This window comes from Plutella xylostella, chromosome 12 (assembly GCF_932276165.1).
Source record: "Plutella xylostella chromosome 12, ilPluXylo3.1, whole genome shotgun sequence".
In the NCBI taxonomy this organism is placed as follows: domain Eukaryota; kingdom Metazoa; phylum Arthropoda; class Insecta; order Lepidoptera; family Plutellidae; genus Plutella; species Plutella xylostella.
The window spans coordinates 6,151,719-6,178,779 of NC_063992.1; the positions used below are offsets into that span (position 1 = coordinate 6,151,719).

Here is a 27,061-nt window from a genome sequence, read left to right on the forward strand (position 1 = left end):
TATGATAATAGCACCAGGTATTGAAAAGTTTCACTTGGCTAAAGTTAGCTTAACAATTTAAGTCCATTAACAAAACAATGCCATGTCAAGGTTGCGTGCGTTTATTAATAGATGTCTTACCATAACAGTAGAGACAACTATCCTACTACGGTTTCCTAATGTGAAATTCCCATGCTCTGGCGACTCGTATGAATAGCCGTATTCGTCTGTCTTGCGATATTATTGTTTACCTTGAGGATCAAGCACTTTCACTTTGCATCATAATGGAATCCCCCAAAGTGAATGAGCCCTGGGCTCTCGGTGATTCGGTTGCGAATTAGTATACTATCTGATTTGAGGCTCACCAGGCGGACGGCATAATGGTAAGTTGTAGATTGATTTTATTGTTGCTTAACCTATTTACATTTTATTATTACTTACAGGATGAATAGTTTTAATTACATTTTGGATTGATTATAGCTAAATATTTTTAGGATCAAATAACACTTTTTTTTTCAGAAACCCACATTCCTAGTCCTGTTGCTACTGAGCGCAGTGTTGCTCGCGGCTGCCGAGAAAGAGACGAAAGACATTGACGTGGACAACGAAGACTACGGAGACGAACTGGAGCGCGGGCACCGCAAGCGACGCAGGAAACAACAGCAGCAGCAGGCGGCGGCCGGGCCCTGCGGCGCGCTGGGCTTCGGACGCACCCTCGGCTGGGGCGGCGGCCCCTCCAACACCTACGTGTCAGCTCCCGTCCAGAACTACTACATAGGCTGTGGAGGCGCGCAGCCGCAGCAACAGCCGTTCTTCCCCGTCGCCCCCCTCCCGCCCTTCCAGCCCTACCCCGGCGGCTTCGGGGGACACCACCAGCACAACCACCATCACAACCACGGAGGCCACGGAGGGCACCACGGCGGCGGCTTCAACGGATACCCACAGCCGCAATTCAATTACCAGAACCAAGGGTTCAATCAGCAGCCTTTCTACGACCAGTACCAGCCGTACAGCCAGGGCTACCAGAGGCCGCAGCGCCCAGGCATAGTGTCGGCGGCCGCGTCGGGGCTGGGGACAGCCCTGGCTGACTACATCAGCGGGGGTAACCGACCCAAGAAAACATACAAGCAAGTCACAAAAACAGTGAACCAAATATTCAAGCCTCTGTACAATTTGTTTTAAAATTGGAACGAGCGTTAAGTGAGAGCGGAAAGACGTTAAACGTAAGTGGATAAACTTGACGATGAGGAGTTTAAAAATAAAGTGAATATTCTATTAAAAATCTTAACTAGCTACTTACATCGTAGTGCGGATAAAATAATAAAGTTTTATGTGCGTTCAGGGAGCTCCACGTAAGTACATAGTGATTGTTAGATACTGTACCTATACCTATGCATAATATGCGAGAATTAGGTTTAGTTAACACTTGTCTCGGTTTCTTTTTATGTTTTAATAACAATTATGTGTAAGTACCTATGTAATTATTTATATACAATTATTCTTATAATAAGTACCTATACTTAACTTTACTTCATTGTACTGATTATGAATAATTTTAATAAAATAAAGTGTGTTATATAAATGTTAAAGTATAATAACTATGTTTTATTACATCATTTATTAATTTGATAGTTTGCAAAAGTTTACGCAAGTACGCAGTTGCAAAATATGATTTTGCAACTGCTTTGATTGAAATCAAATCTTTGTAAAAGTAAAGTTATGAAACCTATACCTGTATAATGTTTTAAAACCTATTTCATACTTTTTATTGAGACACAATATAAATAATCTGGTTTGAACGTATATTTTAATAGACATGTTTTAAAATGACGTGAGTAACTTTATAAACAAACAAGATTAGTCAACAATCGTCCACGGTTCTCTGATCTGAAATTGATATTTTTTTCACTCTTACACTCTAATAAACTTTTTTTACATAAACTCTGAAACCTAAGGCCTATAAAATCACTGACTTAATAACTGAAGCTTCCTCTCAGTAGGCTCTGAATAACTCGATAAGATTGAATGACTCATTTAATCGATAGGTCTAGATCCATTTCAGTGGGCGCGCAGTTTTGTGCAACTGAACGGTTAAATCTAAACCACAAATCCCTGTTTACTATTCTGGTTCTAAAACAAGATCTATTTTGGGTTGTTAATTACATTTGAATTTCGAATACGATGGTAATGATGCGCTACATGCATAATTAGAACGTTATAAATAAAACCGATTTGAAACGTTAGTCTCTGCAATAAACAAAATCAGTTTTTTGTAGCACATTATTAATACGGTAATAGGTGTTAACTACCTTCTATGAAAAAAGTTACGAAATAAAATAACCTATATACAAAATGAATAACATACAGAAGAATTGAAAATCTCCTTTTATTGAAATTGAAGTCTGTTCAACTTCATTCATATACGTGCAAACCGATTCAGATAAAATGTTGTTTGGATGACAATGGATGGTTAACTATATGACGTCATTGTACTACACCTAAAACAGCTATAAAACCCCGAGAAAAGCGTGGGCTTCTCCAACGAACACTCAACCTATTTCCCTTCATATTATAATACCTGTGCTTACAGCCGATATTATCTAGAGATAAAATTATCAACTATCTTTTTATAATATGCAAATGCTAGGAACATTGTAAAACCTGTATTTAATCTCAGATACTTACTAAATTGACAGATTCGTTCTATTGGCGGGACAATCAACTGTTGATGAACCGTCCAGAATCGGAAAATTTAGAAAAAAAAGCAGACGTTAGTCATAATACTCCTAATCCGCAGTCCACACGTGATTATGAATTCTCGGTATGGAATGAAAAGGCGTGTGATTGCGGGTCAGCTTGTTAAATGCATGCGAGATTCAATTTCAATATTCTATCGAATTACTCCGCTGTGGCCATCTCCGTATTCTATCCCTGAAGCGTTCCTTAATCTATATTGTTCTATGGTCTGTTGCGCTGAAGGCCCAAGTTCGATTTCCAACCAAAAACATACGGCAGATATTGATAAAAAAATATTATTTTATCTTACATGTTCCGGAGATACTTCAATACTATAAAATCCCTTATTTATTGGGACTAACACTGACGAGACTTGGAGGTAAAGACTCTATTCTGCTTGCAAGGCAGTAAGGTAGAGATATTATTATTATTATTATTATTATGTAAAGTAGGTCGAAACTCAGCAAGTCTTTCTTTGATATCATCATTATCACCATCAGCCCATAATCATCTGCTGGACATAGGCCTCTCTCTTAGAATGACCACTAAAGACCATTTCGTATTATACCAACCAGTTTTGTAACGCTCAGTATTATAGAGGTGGTTGTGGATAGAAGTAGGATGTTATACGGAAGTGGGGACACTCCAGATTATGAAAAACTAGGTTTTGGAGCGCTGCCGCGCTAACTATACGTCTCTATCGCATGCATTGAAAGTACCAATTGCATGACAGCTCTCTTTTTTTGTTAAACAAGAGTAACCCTCCAGGTCAGGACCGCCACAGGAACGCTCGGTTGAACAGAACAGTTTCCAGATTCGCGGGGACGCGTTTATGTAAAGCAGAAACTTCCATTCGAAAGAATACATTTGCAAGCTGAATCAGTGCCAGTGGGAGGCGTGGATTGCGGGTATAGGTATGTATGTATGTATATGTAATCCAGCTCAGACTTCCTGTTTTGCACGAAAAAAATGCATTACAGATTTACTTATAATGCCTGGTAACTAACCAAGGATAGCTTGTTGTTGCACTGTTGTTTTATAATTGATAAAATATAGTATATCGCACTAAAAACTTTTTTCTGGTACCTAACCTAAGCACCCTCACGTATCATAAAACCGTTTTGAGCCAATACGCATAGCTGTGTAGAATTAAGTCCTATCGGCTTACTCCATTTTGTTTCAAACAAACTTGGTATCATGTAAAAAGTCCTCCTACAGGACCCTTACGGTGCAGTTTCAGAAGTCATATTGGCTTGCCACAGGGGTCTTTTTATACGTGTTGTGGTAGCAGCTAGTGGCTGCCTAATATGCAGCGTTCTGTATGCTCGTAAACCTCGCTCGGCCGAGGCCGCTTTGCAAGTAGATTCGATTGGGACTCGGAGAGGAATGTTCGTGATGCGGGCTCATCCACTTCGTTTCAAATTTTAGAATCTGCCGAACTCTGCTACTGCTAGTTTCACGAGTTCGCTGAATACTGGATATTTTTTTGCATCATTGCCGATGAAAGAAGATAGATAGACGACGAGAGAAAGATATCCAACACTATCTATATATATATTTTTATGAAAATAAATGGCATTCAGTTGTTAGCTGTTACTTATTTCTATGTACAAACATTAATTTTAACTGGGAACAGGGCACATTATGTGCAAGGCGTAAGTGTTTATAAAATCCATGAATAGATAAAACCCTTGTCGAGAATTGAACCTAACCCGGCACCCTACACAGAAAAACTATAATCACTACTCCATCCCGTCCTCCAAAGAAGTAAGTAGTAAAGACAAAATCTAGAGGCGCCCCAGCCTATCTTCAAGATAAACATCACATTACTAACAATAAAGCTAAACCTAAACCTTTCATAAACTCTCTTTAGCTGCTTTTAAATCCTCGTAAGTATAAAACCCAAGACTTCAGTATTTTACATAGCAGTGCTCGGGATAATCCTTTTTGTAAGCAATATTATTATTTGTAGTGTCGGGTGGTATTTATAAACAATTTTAATCTAAAACACTATTTTTACACTTACACTTATTCTTTACGACAAAAACGAAACGAAAAGTTTTTATGACAGAAACATATATTATTATAATTTTTGTATGTGTACTTTTTAACCAATAAACTTCATTTATTTAATGGACAATTAATTCATCTATGTATGTACTTAACATAGGTGAATTACTCTCTCTAAGCACCACTGGATACTGACTAACTTACCACAACAAATTCCTTGTATAAAATTTAAACCTAATCTGTAGGACACAGTTCGAGAGCTGAGTGGTTTTTAAAATAGAACAGTGAAAAATTTGGACGTGAGAAGAATATTTCGTAGAATTTTCAATTCTCTACTGTAGAGTGAAAACTGTAAGTTTCATCACTAAACAACCCATAATACCTATACAGAGATATAAACATTTAATACCTAATTTCTAAAAAGTATACAGCACTGTTTAACATAAAAGCTTTAACCGTAACAACACTAAAGTTATCCAGATAACGGAAGTTTTCAGTGAAACTAACGTATCGTATATGTATAGAATAGGTATAACAAAATTTTCCACTTTAGAAGTCTGGTATTAAATTTGTTTTCACGTTTCATGGTGTAGAAATATGTATAAAGTACCTTGCGTATTAGCTGCAGAAAACAACAAATAGGAATTTGGGGTCAACAAGATAGTGACGAGTTATGATCGAGTTATGATCTATGAAAATATTCAAAAAATTATAATTATAGTACAAGGATTTTATGAGGCTACTCCTTCGTATTTAGTTGACCAATTTCAATGACATGTTTAATTAACTTTGTTGGTAGTTGTTTATGAATCTGAATGTATTAAGTTATGTTAAATAATTATTTAACTTCAACAAAAGCCTAGTCTTTACTATAGCTCCCTATTTTCACTTAGTACATTTCTCCCTTTATGCGACAATACCTACCTCATAAAAATAAAAGAATACTTTGTGCTCAGCGGATGGAAGTGGTGAATGTCGAAAAGTTTCACCAACTTTTGTAGCGCCCTAAAGAATTCATATTCGACGAAGTACAGCGATGTGTGCGAGATGGGTGTGCTGTGTGGTGCTATAGAAATATAAACTGCTACTATACTTTGGAGCAAGAAATTATGGATGTGGCGTTTACGTCGCCACAGTTTAATAAAATCATTTTACAGTACCTAAATAAAATATGTCAATTCTTTGATATAATTTTTAACATAGAAAATAAAAAAAAATAGTGAAAAATAGATTTACTTACGGTAAGTTTCATGGAGTCGAATTTAAAACAAAGAATTGAAGGTTTTGACTGCAATGAAATTATAATGTATGCCTACAGAATCGGCATCATTATTATGATCATACTAGCTGTGCCCGCGAGCTTCGCTTCGCCTTAAAAAGTTTTCCCGTAGGAATTCCGGGATAAAAAGTAGCATATGTTCTTTCTCAGGGTCTAGACCATATGTGTACCAAATTTCATTCAAATCCGTTCAGTAGTTTTGGCGTGAAAGAGGACAGACAGACAGACAGATAGACAGAAAGACAGACAGACACAGTTATTTCACATTTATAATATTAGTTAGGATTTATAGTATTCAAGTATCCGCTTGTTTATATGAGGTATATATATTTATATATAAAACGTATACCTAATTATGTGAGTACATAATTAGCATTACATATTAAAAGACTTACTTACATTTCTAAGTAAACTTCTACGTTGTGTACGTTGTAACGATTTTTCTTGGTCTATGTAGATAGTAATCTAGCCTGAAGCGAAACGTGGCCAAGGCAGATAGCGCGCTTTCTAAAATGTTTAGGGAAATTGGCGATTTATACTGAGTTTAAAGTATGTGGCTAGTTTATTTTAAAGTAGGGTAAGGCTAAATGAGCTAAATCCATACCTTGTGCATGCCATTTTGTGAAAAGTAAATTTTCCTGTGTAATATTAAATATTTATAAATGGTATTTCCGTTACATTATAACTGTGTGATTATTACGGTTTTGTATACTTTGATTTTTTTTTATCACGGGATTGCATTAAGGTGGATTCTATGACCATGCTTACTAACTTAAACTTAACTATTTACTTCAAATCCATTCATAAATTTCATTCGAATCTATCCTATTTTAGGTACAATAATTCTCATAAGAAAATTGCTGTTCCAATATTTCAGGTACTCAAAGAACTTCAGGCGCCATCTATGGATTTTTATTTGAACCAAAACTTTGGCTCGTGGACCGCGCGGTACTATCACAGTGCGGCGGCGTTCCTCGATTTTCTCAGTCAGAATGTATGTCTACTTAGTACCTTAATCTTACCACAGATGTCGTAGAGTGTTCGCTCCGAACTTTTTCAATGCAATCCGATGATTTCATTGCATAGGGAAAGCAAACAAACGTAAAGTTCTGTTATTAGAGAAAAGCATTTAAAAATAAACACAAAACGGTACTTAAAGGCATAAGTACCCAAATTGCCTCATTATCTGAAAATTGATCCAATTCACTACAATTTCGTAATGTGCGGAAAGAAAAATTATAATTTGTAAGTTCGGTGCACCCGTTGATGTCTTTTATATGGAAAACTATTGCTATGAAAAAAATATTTAACGCCTCGTACACAATTTTTCAGAACCAATGATATGAGGGACGTTTTCATGACGTTCTGAGTTTGGCAGTTTTAGAGATGTCCGAGAGTAAAATCCTATCGACTTGTACCTATCGATATTTGTACGGGTCAATTTGTATGTGTCAGATACAACACCGACATTCAACAAAAACCATCAACCAAACTCAAATGAATTACAAACTCACGACATTTCGAGTTTAAAACAGCCTTTCTCGGCATTTTGACAAAAATAACAAACAAAATGACAAAAAACTGACAGAAATTTTCCAACAACAATAAGATAATAAAACCATGAATTAAACTTTACTAAAATTAAACGAAGGATAAAGATGAACTACATGAAGGTAGATTATAAAATACATTAAAATTGTTATTATGTAGTCTGAGCCTATCTGAAACCTAGTTAAACATTGTGAGATATGGCGTTTCGACTTTCTCCGTGTTCGGCATTATAAGGGTCACAGTGACAGTCCATTTTTCTCTCCACCTTTAATTTGCAAGGTGCGGGTGCCTATATAAATAGAGTGAGTCGCCCGCGCGCCTCAGTTGGTTTTTGATTTTTGAAGTGAACACTTCGGCAAAATGGCTCAATGTAGCCACGATTCTCGTCGGCTTCGCTCCGACGGGGAAAAATATAATATTGAATTTGCGGAGTCCTCGCTGCCGGGAGCTGTAGCGTGATGCGGACCAGGCGGCGCGGGGCCTGCCGGCTGCTGCGCACGCAGCCATTGCTGAGGATTTCGCAACGAAGGTTTGAGTTGATAAGCCGTGAGTAAAATGCTATTATTTACTGCTTTTAAAAGCTCAGCCACTGGTCATAATGCTCCGGCGCTTGGGGTTTTTATCCCACGCAGTAGGGTCCGATTCAATAGTCGTGGTGATGATTGATCACATATTCCGGTCCTACTAGTGGCGCTTGAGCTAGATACTTACATTAATGACCGCTTTAAGTAAAGCATATGTTAATTTTATAAAGGAAAAAATAATAAAAATATATTTTTCTACCCTCAATTTCTAATATTTTTAGAAAACAGTTGATAAAAACTTTGCTATTACAATAATGCACTTGATTATAGCTTATGTAAGGCTTTACAAACAGGAGCTTTCCAAGACCGTCATAGGATTTTTTACAGGAAGCACGTGGCTCCGAGTTTCAGTATGTTGGGACATTGTGGCATGTGCGGCGAGTAATGTGATCCGCCGGTACCTACCCGCTGAGGGTAGGCAGGCCGATTCGGTGAAATTGAAGTTTCGTGTAACCTGCACCCGGCCCTGAGCTCCTGCGCTGGCCGCCGTCTTGTGGCACCTGCATCGCAGCGTACAACCGGCCCTGCGCTCCTGCCCTGGCCACCGGTTCGTGCCACCTGCATCGCAGCATACACCCGGCCCTGTGCTCCTGCGCTGGCCGCCGTCTCGTGCCACCTGCATCGCAGCGTACACCCGGTCCTGGCCCTGGCCACCGGTTTGTGGTACCTGCATCGCTGCATAGACCCAGCCATGCACTCCTGCCCTGGCGGCTATACACCCGGTCCTGGCCCTGGCCACCGTTTTGTGCCACCGGCATCGCAGCGTACACCCGGTCCTGGCCCTGGCCACCGGTTTGTGCTACCTGCATCGCTGCATAGACCCAGCCATGCACTCCTGCCCTGGCGGCTGTGTTGTCCCACCTGCATCGCTGCGCACACCTGGCACTCCTGTTCTGGTTGCCAGATCCAAACGCCCCCTGTCTGGGAAGAGATTTTATGCTCAGCGGAACCGCCTGCACTATTGCTAGTACGGTCATCATCATCATCAGCCATCATTATGAGTGACTTATTTAGAAGGTATCGAGTAACGTGCGCTATTCATCAGTGATTTTGGCATATGCAGACGAACGTTTACTGCCAAGGTTGGTCATGTTAGCCATACAAGGGCACACCAAGGAAGCCTGAGTAACCACCTGCAGTCGCCGTAGCCACATCGGCATGGCTGCCGACAAATCGGGTAACGTGCACCGCTTCTAAAAGTGTTATAGCACTTCAATTTGATGCCTCCGCTGAGGTAGGGTATTCTATTAAAGCAGCTTTCTTCTGAACTGCCCAAAGTGACCTGTAGACTGCTCCTGGGGATAGTTGTGCAATAATTTTTTTATTTCAATGTCTCTGCTGAAGAAACTGTCCAATGCAGCTTTTGTTCTAAACTGCCTTAAGATCATTGGACTGCTCATGGGAATGGTGACGCACGGTAAGTAGGAGCGTTACTCTATACTGATGAGAAACGAACGAACGAGAGCTGTCGTGCAATCGGCACGTTTAATACATACAAACAGATAGAGCGGCTCGCGCCGCAGTGCACTGAAAGTTCGTTTTTCGTCATATAAAGTGACCCCCCAGACACTATCTTAAGTGTCATGACACATCGGCAGATTCCAGCTTTGAGTCTTTTCTTTTCTCGGCTGTGAGCAAAGTGAATCCCACCGGCGAGTGTTCAACCTAAAAGCACTGAGCTAATTCCTGATTTCGTGAAAGTCGCTGTTGCTATACCATACCGCTTCACAGGTTACCGAATTTATTATGATCCTACTGTCGGGTGATCATGATCGGAGTGTCATCGCGGTTTCTGAGTGGCACCATATTAGCTGTCTTCTTTATGTCCCAGTGGATTGTGAGTGTGTATCCGAGCTCTTTGTTGAAAAATGCGTGAACCTCCTACGCAGCAGCTGTCTACTAGTTGTGTATCTAATAAATCGAGTAACGGTGCTCCTGCACGAGACGACTACCTTTTGGTAAAATTATAACTTCCACTATTCTGGGAACATGCATATACCTACTGTGTACTGTGTATCACATCACGTGTAGCCGCAGCCCTACTCAATGTACGGGGCTAGATAATAAACAATGGCAGTCGTCATTAAATTTCTATGAATTTCGAAGGTCATCATTTGGAGCACAATCCAAAGGGTGAAAGTACCTATTCATGCCTAAACGGCTTCTCTAATGAAAATGTATTTTTAATTCGATTCTGGTGCAAACGTTACATAACTATTTTTCAACACTGTATCTGCTGAAACTACTTAGACTGACTGGTTAAGATGCAGACGTGCCGTTTTCACAATTCCATTTTGAGTAATCCTCAACTGTTTTATGGATCTTTCAGTTAGTTACGTAACTAGTTACCAAGTAAAAAATTACTTGTGTCATGCTCGTACTCGCATCTCATTTAGGAGCTCTCTGGCCTCTAGCTGAAGGCTAAAACTGGTATATATATCTACTAAGCTAGTACAGAGTTATAACCGGGCAGCGGTGACATGGTAGCTGCTTGATTTATTAGTTTGCTGAAAACTTTCTAAATAAGTAATAATTATTAGTCATAATAAACTCTTCGCAGTTCTTTCAGAATGCAATACCAGGTCGCTGAAGTAGGTAACCTTCCTTAGCTGGACAACAACAAGCCTTTTTGTTTTAAAGAGTGCCACAGTTATTCGCCGTTCCACTGTCATATCGATGTCCAAGGACTTTTTCTTGGGTATAGCTAACTACCTAAGTTTACCTATAGATAGCCGCAAGCTATCTGCTGTTGGCGAACTGTCAGTTCTGATTGATAAGTCAGGCTCGAGGTGGCTCGTCCAACTGTCCATGTTCCCGCCACCATGATTGTTGCTTCCACAGATTAGAGAGTCTATGTTGGCTGTCGTTGCGTCAGGTCTGATCAGGTACAACTAACATCTTTACGTACCATCTTTATTTAATCGAGCTATTTTATTTTGTTTTATCTAGGTTGACTTAATGGTTTCAAAATCGAACCTACAACAATGTAAGTAGGTACCTACCTACGTACCTTTGAAGTTGCAACAAGGCGAAGCCTTAAGGTTTTGGCCGAGACCTGCCCTTAGTGTTGACGAACATACCTAAAGGTGACCTTGTTAATGTTTTTCATATGAAGTACTGAACATTTTACTTATCCTGGTGGCATGACTGATCATTTACTTACCCAGCTAAGACATGTTAGCCGGGTTTCATTTGTCAACTATTACAATTGTTATTGTTGTGTTAATCAATCTTTATTAATTGATGTCATCTACCAAGGAATGCTGCCAGAGCTCATAATATTCACACATGATGATACAGAATGATAGTAGCCCACAAAATCGGTGCAAAGTAGGGCATGCAATACCGGAACAATTTTCAATACCGGTATTGAGTTCCGGTATTACAACTCAATACCGGGATCCCGGTATTAATACCGGTATTAGACTTCCTTGTAATAAATGGCATATACTGTGTTTAAAGGTCGTATACATCAAAATAAAACAAGAAAATGCAATCATATTCTGTATTTTGTTGTAGATTTTTACGAGAAATCAGTTTTAGAGTTTAAATTTTAGAATAAACTATTTTTTTACATCCGGTGCCGGTTTACGCATGGTCAACAGTAGATTTCTAGCAGCCGAAAACTGCATTAAACGGTTGGGAACAAGTGCGCTTTCATAGTATATACACACACAAGGCTAACTAAATCTTAATCGCTTTATTTATAGCCTAAAAAAGTCCGATTCCGGTATTAATTCAATACCGGTATTAACTTTCAATACCGGTATTGAAAAAAGCGGGAATTTTGTACGGAATCCCGGTATTACGAAAACCGGTATTGCGGTATTGCATGCCCTAGTGCAAAGGCTTATAAAATATCTTTCCTTCCTAGTAGGACTGCACAGGAACTCGTTAACCGCCGAGTTAGTTAGAATACAAATTAGACTGTGTGTTACTTGTCAATCTAGAATATGAATATAGTGACCTGCATCATGTTTTGAAAAACTGAATACTTAGTTATCCGCCAGTGTCACAGCCTTCATCTAATCTTTTCCAGTAGCTGATGAGGCTGAGATATTTAGTAAAATTATCTTCCCTTCAAGCACCACTCATCGTTCCAAGGACTAGATGCCGCGCCAGGTGTTGCAGGCCGTGTCGTCGTACGGGGCTGACTGAGCAGGTCCTCGAGGCTCCAGGGTCGGCTGCTGCATTTCTGAGGTCAGTCCAGAATTACATACCCTAGTCAGCATGTGCTGACCTGAGCCCCAGCGGCCTGGATCGATATTCTACATTTTACAGCTTTTAAATATTGTTGCAAAGTATTTCACTGGTTCCATCCATTCGGCTAGTGTATGTTAAAAATATTGCCTTGACAATAACAAGATTTTGATCAATAATTACTTATAAGTATTGCTTTCGAAGAGGCACTGTGTGTATCCATATGTATAAATACCTACCTATATGTTTAGGTACATACCTTCCATAACTTTCTGACAAGTCAGGAATAATAAGGAATTACTTAAGTCTTATGTATACTTATACCTTTCTTTTTAGTATATCTATTACTTAGAAATCTATGCATTATAAATTTATAGATTCAAATATTTATCTACTGATATACTCATCAGTAGCTTATGGGTCACAGTTGGTTTTCTCTCCACCATGCGATAATAAACACATCTCACAATGTTTAACTAGGTTTCAGATAGGCTCAGACTACATAATAGACGCATTTTTCCTGAAATAAAAATGACATATTATGTATCTAGCCTATCTGAAACCTAGTCATTTCTGCATGGTGATATTACAACTGAGGCGCGCGGGCGACTCACTCTATTTATATAGGCACCCGCACCTTGCAAATTAAAGGTGGAGAGAAAAATGGACTGTCACTGTGACCCTTATGATGCCGAACACGGAGAAAGTCGAAACGCCATATCTCACAATGTTTAACTAGGTTTCAGATAGGCTAGATACATAATATGTCATTTTTATTTCAGGAAAAATGCGTCTATTATTCTGAGAGACAGCATGAGAGAGATATGCACTCTGATTAAAAACATCATAATCATATAGTTTGTTTTAAAGCTGTTGATGAGAAAGTAAGTAAGAAATACTATATACCTACCATTACTTACTATAATACAATGTAAAAAAATCTAATATTTTATCGATTTCAGAACGTCGACTTTGATGTGTTCCATCTCTAGTACGTTCCATTATACCAAAGTGTGTACTCAAGAAATATATATTATCTGTGGTCGTTGTCAATAAAATTACAGATTTAACAATATTATTCATGCGTAGAACGGAAATTTTGAATGTGTCACCCATGTTTTAAACCCTGAAAAAGAGCGTAGGATGTTATGTTATTTTCCGATTTTATGATAACTTGGATGTTTGATTATATATCTACTAAGTAAGTAGAAAAATAGAATACAATATTATAAAATAAAACTTTAACCGGTAAGGACGTTAGTTTCTTCATTTTTACTAAATCAGTAAGTACCTAGTGTTATTTGAGTACCTAAGTACATAACTATAATATATTTCACAATTATGTCAAGGTATATAATATAACTTCTTCTACTGATTATTAATTTATAACTATGTGTGGATGTAAAAATAACCCAGCTATAAGATGCTAGGTATGTCATAGGTTCTTACATTGCAATTTAATCGGTGAACTTCCAACCATTCGATATTCCAGACACTAGCATTCATATTACCATAGACACTATGCAAAACCTTATGCGCAGTCTTCCTGTATAATTATGTAACTTACAAACATCCCTGTCACATATAAAACTGGCTATATCATCGTTAAGAACAGGTACTCGCATACTTGCAGATGTTGTTGAAGATTACCCACATTTGCAAGAACCCACCTAACTTCTTGTTTTGTTACCAGTACTGCACATTATGTAATTCAAGTTTTACTTAAATTTGGTAGCAGATTCATAAGTTACATAGTTGTGTGGAAAATATTAGTATTTGTAATAAGGTCACTGATTGTACTTGTTTGTGTTTTTGTCAGGTAGACATACACTATTATAATTATTATTATTTATTATTATTATTTTTTGCAACTTCACAGGTGTTGTAAGAATAGTATATTAAGCCGAAATGGTGCGTCTCATACATCATAGAATAGCCCTCTAGCAGCTTTACACATACATACCTACCTAATACATATTATTGTAATTTGACTGTTCCGATGGAAGAAAGCATGCGTTAAAATATGTAAGTAAACTAATTAATTACCAGACTGCTGTTAAATAAGTTATGCTCATTGCTCATTCATCACTCGTAATCATAGAACGCGAATTTAACAACTAGTTTCAATTATGTTTAAGTATAATTCAGTACTATTCAATATATTATGTATAGGTAGGTAACCAGTTTATATCTTTTGTGGACACGCAGAGCCTAATGCTTCCTCAGGTGGAACAAAGTGTTATTTGTCTGCATTGAGTTGAATTTGGTATATGTGCCTATATTTATCATAAGATTAAGCAGAGGTCACCTCTGCCTACTCTGTAAGGGGGTTCGTACTATCGAAGAAAGTCATACTTAAATCCTTTCCTTTTGGTGCAAATAAAGAGTATTGTATTTAATTTTAGGCGATTCTCACACTGCGTTCAACGCAGCAATACGTTACGTGTCCAAACAATGCTTGTATTTAAGTATTTCCGTTTGTATAGAAAACATACACACTGAGGGCGGATTCGACCAACGTCGAGTAACTTTTTACTCACGAGTAAAGTACTAGTTACTCGCGAGTAAGCAGATTTTGCATTCTACCAAACCTGAAACCCAGATAAGTAGCTTATCCCAAGAATAAAATGTTATACCGCCAAAATTGACCGTGTAACGAGCTTATCCGAGAGTAATTTTGTAATGGCGGCAGCACATCAGCTGATTAGAAAACCGTCATAATGACATATAAACACATCTGTCAAAACATAAACAAAAGTACGTTTAAAGGCAAAGTCTCCAAATAACAACAGCGAATAAAATATTAAAACATAAACAATTTCATACTTTTATAATCCATTCAAACTAAGTTGGCATGTCATTTCTATTGCATGCTTTGAAACGCAGCTATTTTTATTTTAGTTGCATTACAGTTTCGTTCCTCGTTCATTCAATTTAATCATAGTATAACTTGGTAGAATGCAAATGTACTTATCCTAGATATTTACTCGCGTATAAATTTTATTCCGGTATAGTTATTCTCGTGTAACGTGATGTTTGGACGAATTCACCCTGAACAGTCCGCAGGATTCGCATACCCATACATGAACGTCACGCGGGAGAACCGCTTTAGGTATTGCGAGTTTTGTAATGTTTGTAGTGACAAAACGGGCACGCGTCAAGCGCTTTTAAGTCATAATATGCTATAAATGATTGGCCAGCGACCGATACTCCGATCAGGTATATTACGGGTGATTCTTCAGGGACTGAATTTTTGACGGCGTTGAGGATATCTCTGTGTAATTTTTTTTCAATACAGTCTAGCTCTATCTCTAAGATGATAAATACAAAGATACAAATCCCGGTCGAGAAGTGTCGATTCCTATGACAGAAAGCAACACTAGTCCAGTCAATAAATGACTCAAAATGAGGTGTAGAGTGCGTGAGCAGGTAACTAAGCGATTCCTTCAGAAACTTGTTCAGGGGGCTTAGGTTGTTAACATACCAAAAGTCCTGACTCCTAGATGATGAGCGGGGGGAGGAAGGGGGGATAAAGGTACGAATTTTTGGTTTTTTGCTTATATCTCAAAAACGGTGCATTGGAGAGAAATATTATGAACTATTAAAATGGAGCTCTTAAAATTATCTATAACTTTTATATCATATATTTTTTTCTAATTCCTAACCGTTTTCGAGAAACATTTGTTGGACATTGACCAACATATGCTATATATTCTAAAAGGGAATAAAAAAATGTACAACTTCTTTCCTCTTCATTTTTTTCGTTTATGAATAAAATTGTTTAAGACAATATGATGCAATGTTTATGAATTTTTTGACATGAATACTTTTTCTTGTAAATTTAATTTTTTTCCGAGGGTAATAGCTCGAAAACGGTTAGTAATTAGAAAAAAACATATGATATAAAAGTTTTAGATAATTTTAAGACCTCCATTTTAGTAGTTTATAATATTTGTCTCCGATGCACCGTTTTTGAGATATAAGCAAAAAACCAAAAATTCGTATATTTATCCCCCCCTCCTCCCCCCCGCTCATCACCTAAGAGTCAGGACTTTTGGTATGTTAACAACCTAAGCCCCCTGAACAAGTTTCTGAAGGAATCGCTTAGTTACCTGCTCACGCACTCTACACCTCATTCCTTGACTGGACTACACTTCCAGTTTTACTTGTAAGTAATAAATTATATAAACTAACTTATCTAATTACAGTAAATAGCTAGGTAGCCACATTAAGCATTCGTTTATAATTAAGTAGTAAGTATATGTATAGTTTACTACGAAGAAAGTGCAATGAACTTTTCTCGTTGACAACTTTAAATGGACTCTCCATGTTTACCAAGGAAAGTGTTACTACGTACCTACTTATAGTTCTATTTAGGTACAGGATTCATTTATTACCTACCATAAAATTGTTAAGTTCTAATTAATAATTTATGATAATGAAGACTCCAACGGATAAAATAAACAGAAAATTCTGGAAATACTGCACATACAGTATAGTTTAGTTGTATTTTCACATATAACTACAGCTATTTTGATAGAGGCCCTAATCCTAACCCAAATTGTTATTGTACAGGTACCAAATAGGTTGCAAGAACATAATAGAACAAAGTAAGTAGGTATCTAAATAAAATTATCTACGGCATACATTTTCTCCAACTACCTACTTACCGACTTCGGTAGCTAATAATTTGTGAGTACTTTCATTGAGTTTTTTGGTATTATATTTAACTAGTTTGCTCACGCGAGCATGACTTACATAATGGAATGACCAACAAAAGCCAAGCCAGTGTTAGCGCTCTATTAGACGGAAGTATAGTTAGATGACTTAGATGCTGGGACCACTTTCCTTGCGACAATCTAGAATCTAGACTAGACATCTCTTTATACGGCCGTCGACAAACCTGCGGTTGAGGTACCTAGGACATATCGCACAGTTCTGCCCCATTTTACCTATACCTATGTTATAAATTCAGCTAGTCAAGTATAAAGTAAAAAAATAAATTTACAATTTGTTTATATTGTTGGTACCTAGTTAGTGAGATGCTCTGTCAACTCGGTTAATCTTTTCTTTTTCGCTCGAGGTTCGTTAATCGTGTAGTTATAAAATATAACAACAATAATTACAGACAGAAATGTGTATACAAACGAACTCTAATGGACAACATTTCAAAAAACTAAACTGCTATAAATCGAAAACCATTTCGAGATTTAGCTCTAAAGGCCACAAAAAAAATGTTTTTGTATTTTTTGGATGTATCATTTTCGATAAAATCATAAAATAGTAAAAAAGTGCTGATGACGTCATGCATCAGGTGCGATGCATTTTGATGATCAAAGCCTATAGATTTAAAAACAAAGTAACTGTCACTTTCATTTTTGATTGACGTTGACGTTTTATCGTGACGTTGTTGTTTATTTGGGTCATTTTCATTAATTATGTTCTGACACTTTCTGACTATTTTCTTTATTTATTAATAAGAGATGACCTCTATATAATATGTCCCAGAGCATGCCACCGCCTACACAGCTGAAAAAATGCTTCTGCTTATTTTTTACATGATAAGTACCTACTTTCCATCATTAGAAATATCAAGGTCATTTGAAAATGACCCATTTGTTGGTTGGCATGTAAACAAAGTTTAAATGTCACTTGTCAGTGTCATTTATGTTTTTTTTCGAGACTCAGGCAATAGACAAAAATAAAAATTGAACCTAATATGTGACCTCACTTCCGGTTTTAAAATAATTAACTTTAAAGTTAAAAATAACATGCAAAAATTTATGTATAAACAAAATAAGAAAATACGGGTCCACTAATTTTCTATAAACTTTCCGAATAACTAATAAAAATATAGGGTAAAGAAAATGAAATGTTGTCCATTAACAATGAAAACTTGTAAGTACCAAGCAAGCCTTCAAAGCGTAAGGCACATGTCATAAAAATAAAAAATAAACCCAGGGCAGACCTAACACCATCGCTCGGGAACCTACCCCGCCCGTTTAGCAAGCAATTATGTGGCGTAGTACTATCGAGGTGTAGTAGTGCCCAGTACCCTTTATTCGGTCGTGCGATGCAGACGGGGATGGCTCGAGCCAGAGCTACCGGCTGGACTGGCTTTCCGTAACAAAAGTCATAATCATTATCAAATATTACGTCCTCCCTGCAGGTTTTATCCAGTGCATAAAGGAGTTTAGTCAAGTGAAGTTGGAACTTTTTGGTGGTTAGATTCTTGTTACGATGGGGATAAAGTAAGTTTGGTGTATTTTTTATTGCTTTTTATCGTAAGTGCCTGAAAATTCTATGTCCTTTAACCGCGGAACATTCATGGGACAATCGACTGTTGATGAACCGTTCAGAATCCGACAATTTAGTATGTAGATAAAAAACTGACTAAGTTATTTAACAAATAATATTTATAAGAATAACTAGGTAATTATTCGGAGGTAGAGGTCATTCCATCATTGCGATATAGATGTACCTAAGTGAAGCTTAAATTAACGTATATCTGGTTATCTGATCTATACCTACCTACGCTATTGTGAACTAGACATGTATTATATACTAGGTATTATGATCTAATGCCGATATCGACGACGACAACGACGGTCTATTAAATCATTTTCATTTCCTAAATAGGCATTGTGGCATAGCTCTCGCCTTGTCCGTTAAGTTTGATATCTAGAATCTAGATCATTCCTCTTTATATGCCTATTCAGATACATATCTGAATGTTACGATGGAACTCTCTTTCCGTATCGTTCGTCATGTGAATCGCAAATCGGAATGATTAATCTCTGCGATATAAGCATCTAAACCAAATAACGAGAAAAATAAGTTTTTTAGTTTGACGTGAGTAGACAACGTAAGTCGTAAGTATTCCTGTCTTTCAGTCTATCGCATTGTATCTCAAAAGCGTACCTATGCATAAGTATTAATCTACATAATACTTGTTTTAATTTTATTTAGTAGCTAGACGGGATTCACGACACTAACATGAAGTAATAAGAAGTAACAAGTAACTAGGTGGGTCTCTACCATATCCTAATAAACTAGTGAGATTTTGAATTTTTTGGAATGTAAAATGGAGCTTCCTCTACTATCTCATAGTTAAATTGAACCTTTCCTACCACATCCTAGCGCACGCTGTATAGTCAGACTCTGGTGCTAATCTCAATGGTCTACAATGCACAGCGGCATGCTTCCCTGTTGAGAAACGTAATCTTCATGCCCAAATGATTATTAAGAAAATTAGGTACCTATATATTTTATGATGCCTATTAAGGAAAATCCCTTTCGTAACCATTACACCAAAACAAAGACTTATACTTACGTAACTTGTTGTTCTAAAGTTATATCAAAACAATTGACCCAATCTCATTTCTCCTGCTTCCTCAATGCCCTTCTACACGGTCGATGGACATAGCAACAAATACTAATTACAGACCCTATCTCCTTGGTTCTAGGTTGATAATCCTGTTGGCTCTTCTAGTGGGTGTGTTATACTGCATTCATCTACTGGTGAAGGACTACCAAGCCGTCACAGCCCCGCGATTGCTGAGGCTACTCTTCAAAAGGGATCTCAGTTCTTCGCAGAAACATGTAAGTACCTAGCTAGTTACTGCGAAATACTCGTAGATAATCTGAAGTGTCAAATAAAACAAAACCTTGCGTTATAAAAGTGTTCCTACACATAATTTATTTATTACTTACTTGTACGATTTTGCGTAAGTTATCCAAATGAATGTTAAGGGCGTTTTGGAATGAGCACAAAACACGAATTTAAAAATGAAAGTAGGTAAGTAGTTAGGTACTCACTTAATATTTTTTTCGCTTTTTATAAATTTTTAGGTGTCTTATCCTGCTTGAGGTAATAATGTTGCCTTTAGTATGATTTTAATTTAATTGAATGTCTTCTTGCTTCTACTGTTATATAATACTGGTACTTTCTCGCTTATTCCGAATGGTAAAGGAGTTTAATGGGTACCAACCCACCTAGCTGCTACCTACATTCTTGTTAGTGGCGAGTGTTACTTTAGGGAAGTCGGTTTTCAAGTGTTACGTAATTACAGCTTTATTTCCGTTCTAGGCCTTGTCTGTATTCTAGATGTATATATCTATAGTGCATATAACAATACACTAGAGTTACGGCTTTGATCGGGAAGTAGTTTTACGCCGTATTGTACACTAAGGAACTTGAATTTTGTTTGTTACCTACCTACTGTCAAAGCATAACTATCGTGAGTATCTGTGTGTAAGCCCAGCCCTCACAAATAGACACTTTTATACATAACAAAATAAATTTAATTAGAACTAAAGTAACCCCAAAAACATCCATCCAAAAAGAAATTTCATTGTACCATTCAGCGAACTATAACTAGAATAGAAAAAAGACATACCTATTCCTCCAGACAGCCACCAGTTCACTCCATCCCTCTCCCTCCCGTTTAATTCCAGAAGCCGTACGTGAGATGGAAGAAGATCCTGCATCATGACGCGATTCAATGCGCTCGCTTCGTGTACTGCAGCCTCGGCTATGAGCCGCTGCACAGCGAGGTGCAGGGCGGCTTCGTTTACATGCTCACGTGAGAACACTAGCCTTAAGAGGGCTCTTTAAGTCGACGAACGAACGAAAATTGTAAGGCAATCGATACGCTTAATTCCACGAGATAGAATGGAGCACTCTAAATATTGGCTTTGTTTTGGAGCGCTGCAGCAACTACGGCTCTATCTAGGTAGTTACCGAGCCCCAGGAAGCAAACTGTACGCCACCGATTGAGTTAAGGGGGTTTCGGTTTAGTATTGCCGAATATTTGGAGCTAGTTTTGCGACATTTACGCGCCTACTGGGCAGGCAGCCTAAAGGCAAGCGTCCAACTATCGTACGTAACGGAACAAACGGATATGCATAAATGTATGGACGCACTAGTGTGAATTTGTATACAAAGATTAATGTGTGCGATGCGTCCGTTGCGTACGATGCCGAAAGATAGACACTTACCTTAAAACGGTAAGTAGACATGCAGCATGCCGCGTGCCAAGTTTTCATTCCGTCCGCCAGTTCTAATATTCTTTGCATGCCCCTCAGGTTACCACCAAGAGAAGAGGACAAGTCATCAATGGAGGCGTTCCAGGGAGCATACGACATAGGAGAGGCAGGCAAGCGCAGCCAGGACGACACGGCCTGCCGACGAAACTACCCGCGCTGCCCGTTCACTTCAACTACCTTGTTCGACATCATCGAATATTTGTTGAAACACCAAATATTTTAGTCAATAAACGTTTAAACGATCGATTGATCTTTATTTGCTTATCAGTCTTAAGTGAATATATATGTAGGTATGTAAATGAAATAATATTATGGTTGTGCTTTGATTACTTTGATTAGTAGGTATTGTGTAGACAAAATTATGACAAAAAGGCCACAGAGATCTTTGATAGTAAGCTTTTATTAATTATTATGTTAAAGCAGTTCTTTTCTTATTTAATTAATTGAGGTATAAAATAGGTATATTGCATGTGTTCAGTCGTTATTAATAAAAACACTTATTTTCTACGGACAACTCATTTTACAATAAAAATAATTACCTATTGTAACTCTAATTAAGTTTACGACAAAACTCTATAACTTATTAAACACTTTACCCGAATGGTGTCGCTCACAGTGATCACTCCTTTGCTTTTTGCTATAGAAGGATTTATGACAGGAGTCACAAGGGTACGGCTTCTGACCTGTGTGGAAATACTTGTGGCGCTTCAAAACTCGCTCTGTGGGAAACATTTTATCACATTCATCACATTTCACAGTATGAGTAAAATGCACCTGTTTCTTATGTTCAGACAAGCGGGTTCGTGTTTTGAAATTCTTACTGCACATATCACATTCAAAGGGCCTGACACCCGTATGTGATTTAATATGGTGGTTTAGCTCATCAGCCCCGTAGAAAGCTTTTTGGCAGTAGTTACACTCGTGTTTTCTTCCTCGCTTAATCCTTAAAATGTGAGCCCTTAATGTTTTTTCGTTTTTAAACACTTTATTGCAATGGTCGCACTCAACTTTCTCGGTGGATGTGTGCATATTGTACATGTGCAACTGAAATTAAAATAGTAAGTAGATTACGCTTAGTAAGTGGGTAGGCACAGTTGGCTCCAGGGAAAACTAAGCCCATCCCAGTAGCAATGTCACTCCAAGAAGCGTCAGGTTTCTGTGCAAATTACTGTAGGTACATAACTATACTGGTTGTAAAAAAGTAGTGTTGCCCAAATGCAAGAACAAGACGAGACTTAGCCAGTCTTGGTCTTGGTCTTGCGCCAATACACCTGGTCTTGGTCTTGGTCTTGGTCTTGCGCCAATACACCTGGTCTTGGTCTTGGTCTTGGTCTTGCGCTCCCAGTCTTGGTCTTGGTCTTGGTCTTGCAGCAAGAGTCTTGCAAGTCTTGCAATTACCTATTAGTCTATTACTATTTATTAAAGTTTACTTTTTGATTTTAATAGATATTTTTTTATTCGCTATGTTTATGGTATTAGTCGTAATGCGCATAGGTCCAGTTTTTCATTTTCTTTGATACAGTTTTTTACATCTCATAGAATTCCTAAGCGTACTTACCTATACACCGAACTGTTACACCTAACTACTCAGTGAAATAGCGCTCTGCAAGACGCAAGAGTCCTGCAGGCTATGTCTTGTTCTTGCTCTAGTCTTGCACGGTCAGTCTTGGTCTTGGTCTTGCTAAAAATACGCGGTCTTGTTCTTGGTCTTGGTCTTGCAAAAACGCAAGAACAAGACCAAGACTGCAAGACCAAGACTGAATTTGGGCAACACTATAAAAAAGGGTACTTACCTATAGGAAGCCGAAAGAGGGTGACACAGGCGTCTTCCTAATTGGCAGCTATCGTAAGATGGCGCGATGCGTTCTCGTCGTGCGATAAGTTAATAGAACAAAAGATGTTCAGAATGACGAGCTGAGTCACCCCCTTTCGGCATACTAGTAGTTATACCACTTTTGCAACAGCCTCGAGTAGTCACCGACAAGCTTAGAAGAATGAGAATAAACCGTGTCTTACTCACCTTTAAACTCATGTTCCTCGCAAAAGATTTGCCACAAATATGACACATAATTTTTCGAGCCATGTGCAAATCTCTTATGTGTGCTTGTAGGCGCTCTTTATCTCTAAGCCTGAAACAAGGTAAACAAGTTATAACTTATTATGTTGAAACTTCACGAAAAAAAATAGGAATCAAACCCAACTTAGCTTATTCGAATTAGCTCTTTGTGCATAATTATGACGTCAATGTTTACCATCTCTCTAAACACACACACAAACTTTCGCCTATAAATAATTAATGGTATCACTTACTTTTTGCCACACTCATTGCATTCAAGATACTCATTGAAATGAGCCCGCTGATGATTCATGCAAGCTTTGAAGTTCGTGTACATTTTCTTGCAATGGGAGCATTTGATGCCGCCATTTTTGAGATGGAACCTTCGAAAATGGAATTCGGCGCGCAGGACAGCGTGGCAGTACTTGGAGCACAATATACAGGGGAGGGCGGTTTGGGCCGCCTTCTGGTTTGGTTGATGTTCATGTCTGAAATTTGAAAATGAGCGTTTGCACCGACATAATTATTATAAATGTCTACTTTTTATAACTTGAATAGACAGTTGAATATCCAAAACAATTATTATCATCCAACAAAAATCCAGTTTACCCAAAATTTGATTGACATTTTCATGGTCAACATCAAGCAGGGGTGAGTCAGTTACTCTATCTCTTACTAACAAGTCACATGACCAACATTCTTTAGAGAAACTTTAAATACAGTGAACTTGCTGTTTCCCGCGAGCTACATTTGCCTTTATAAAATTTTCCTAATAGATACCTACCTATGAGTCAGCATATCGGCAAAGTCTTCCCCGGTGAAGCCACAAGTTCCACAGACTAAGTCATTATTCTTGTAGTGTTCCAATAAATGAGTTTTTATTTCATTTACAGATTTAAAATCCTCCTGACTGTTACAGATACCTGAAATCAGTAAAAACTATTATAACAAGAGTGCAATTAATAAATAAATTAATCTGTACTTTTTTTAACTTACCACATGATCTTACTTCAAATTTACTGTTTTTACATAGCCGTAATGCAAAATGATCTTCAATGGTCTTCCTTTTCTCTGAAATAGAAAACCAGAATAAGTAATAAAGAAAGAAAGGTTCCTGCAAGCAGGTGAATGAAGATATTTATAAAAGACAGAATTAAACAAAACTTTTGTAACAGTTCAGTTGAAGTAATTTCAATGCAAGCACCACTGTAGGATGGCATATACTGGTGCTATATTGTTCTGTACTTTGTTTTCTTTTCAGCCTTTATTATTACAGGTTTGTAACTTCTATAATTCAGATTGAGAATAATCAAAAATCACCCAGAAAAAAAGCTACCATGGAAAAGATGCTGAAATCTTCCATCCTCAACCAGTGCATGTTTTTTTTCCGGAACTACAATATTTGGATAACCTTCAATATGTAACTTACTTACTGAATATTCTACAACATTTATCACATTTCCCTATAAATTTCCCTTTACTTTTTTCTTTTGTCTTCTTTTTGGGAAGGTCTTTTTCTCTAGCGGAATTCTTATTCTTAATATTATCTTTGGTTTGTATCACTTGCTCAGTTTCATTATTGAAACTTTCAGATTCTTCTTTACTGTAAAAGAAATAAATTTAAATTAATAAGTAACTGATGCCTTTTCTTTATTCTGAGTGTGAGTTTTTTCACCTATTGAGAAGTAAAATCGAAAATGCACATTTGTATGGTGCGGAGCTAGTACTTACCGCTAGGTGGCGTGTCTCCCGCGCCTCGCGCCATACACATTTGCATTTCGATTTCACTTCTCAATAGGTGAAAAAACTCGCACTCAGGGCCCTCATTCAAAATGAGTGAGTGATACTAACCTTGCTACTACTACCAATACCATGTCATCACCGGCTATTTGATTATCTTCATAGTCTTGTGTATCCGCACAAATTGAGAAATTTTCGGATTTGATATTAACATTTGCTTCTTTTATGATTTTTTTAAATTCATCTTCATTAGTGGTGCTTATCTGAAATGAAAAAGAATATTGTTTATAATAAACCTATTGCTATCTTATTTGAGTGACCAGAATTCTATGGATTCTATGGTGTTAATATATATTATGTTTAGAGCGGTGGTAGCTCAGTTGGGTAAGCGCCCGCTTCTCACACAAGAGATGCGGGTTCGAATCCCGGTGCTGACATGTACCAATGAGTTCTTTTAACTTAAGTACAATGTATACCATCGCTCTTATGGTGAAGGAAAACATCGTGAGGAAACCTGCATATCTAGATTTAGCACATCTAGATATGTGAACCCACCAACCCGCAGTGGACCAGCGTGGTGGGAAATGGTCCAAGCTTAGGAAGGCAGTTTAGACCTTGGGGATATGCACAAAGATTCCACTCGAGAGAGCCAGGTGCAGGTACTTACACCCCCACAGAGAATAGAATAGAATATAGAATAGAATGGTGTTAATTTAATAAAATAATCACCTGTACATTATACTCATGCTAAATATGAACTTATACTTAAGGTTCTTACCGGTTTTGTATCCGACAGAGTGTTCCAAAATATTTCCGATTTGAGGCATTTCTCTTTGAATTCAAAGCATTGCTTCAGTATGATGCTACAGTTGTCACAAAGAGCAAAAGTTTGTTCCTTGTCTGTAATCTAAACCAAGAGAATTATGTAGAGAAGAAGTTCACATAACTATTTGTGTCTAGGATTTGTCACTGTGGTGAAATGATTAGTCAGAATAGTGTAAGTCTCTGATTGCTCTCGGGGTGTGCCAGGCATATATAAATAACAGTTGATACGTCCAGCAGGCTTACTGCACCATCAGCTCAACTTAACTTTATTTTAAACAAAACTTTATTTTTAACCGCACCCCCCAATTCCCAAAATTACTCAAGAAACAGATCACACAGAGGGTTTCCCACGACGACACAACATGTTTGTAATCAAAAATGATTTAATTTATACTTAGTTATAGCATTCCTCAAATCCTAGCACAAGAACCAACAAATCGCCTGGAAACTTGTCACAGGGATGTTTCGTAACCATACATTTATAAGTATTATCTAACTACTACTATGATAGATACTGATAAAAATACTTACATCAACATTTATGCAAGCTTTATACATATCAATCCATTCATTTTGAAGCAAAACATAATTTGTGGGCTTCGAATTAAGGCACGATCGGCAAGCACGTATATAAATGGCACTATTATTATTATTACCATTGTTTAAGCTCATTTTAATTGAGAGTAAAATCTATTTTATTGTAATGGATTATTATTTAGTCCAAGAGCAACATTATAATTATTTTTGTTTTGAAAACTTTGGCTTCATGTTCATGGATTATGGATGGCTTGGCTATTTTTGTTTTGATGGGTTTGTCTGTGTCACTTTTAGTTTAGGTTATGTGTCATGTGTCAATAATGCCAATGTCAATTGTGTGTCTGTGCCATACTTGAATATTCTGTAGATGTAGAGCCCCACGTAAAAATGCCGACACACCATCGGACGCGGCTGTAAGGAAGGTACACTACGCTGTTCAAACTATCGGACGTAAGTCGCGGACCTTGGGCCGACCTTCAGCTTTCAGACGCCCGAGAGCGATCTGGCACGAACTGA

The 27,061-nt window shown here is 37.7% G+C and overlaps 3 protein-coding genes across 3 annotated transcripts; 2 read left to right on the forward strand and 1 right to left on the reverse strand.

Moving 5' to 3' along the window:
• Window positions 1–263: 263 nt before the first annotated feature.
• On the forward strand, window positions 264–1,161 carry LOC105388393 (protein SRC2 homolog). Its single transcript, XM_048624451.1, has 2 exons — window positions 264–278; window positions 499–1,161. The coding sequence occupies exons 1-2, from the start codon at window positions 264–266 to the stop codon at window positions 1,159–1,161; spliced, it is 678 nt and encodes a 225-aa protein (XP_048480408.1).
• Window positions 1,162–18,337: 17,176 nt separating this feature from the next.
• On the forward strand, window positions 18,338–21,625 carry LOC105383284. Its single transcript, XM_038119360.2, has 4 exons — window positions 18,338–18,590; window positions 19,806–19,941; window positions 20,797–20,924; window positions 21,427–21,625. Exons 1-4 carry the CDS (start codon window positions 18,580–18,582, stop codon window positions 21,608–21,610), a joined length of 459 nt encoding a protein of 152 aa, XP_037975288.2. The 5' UTR covers window positions 18,338–18,579; the 3' UTR covers window positions 21,611–21,625.
• Window positions 21,626–21,767: 142 nt separating this feature from the next.
• LOC105383244 (gastrula zinc finger protein XlCGF26.1) lies at window positions 21,768–26,776 on the reverse strand. The gene is made up of 9 exons (XM_038119349.2): window positions 26,540–26,776; window positions 25,962–26,090; window positions 25,295–25,446; window positions 24,877–25,046; window positions 24,440–24,514; window positions 24,228–24,366; window positions 23,698–23,931; window positions 23,408–23,516; window positions 21,768–22,431 (listed from the first exon to the last, which is right to left on the reverse strand). Exons 1-9 carry the CDS (start codon window positions 26,678–26,680, stop codon window positions 21,961–21,963), a joined length of 1,620 nt encoding a protein of 539 aa, XP_037975277.2. The 5' UTR covers window positions 26,681–26,776; the 3' UTR covers window positions 21,768–21,960.
• Between the last annotated feature and the right edge of the window lie 285 nt (window positions 26,777–27,061).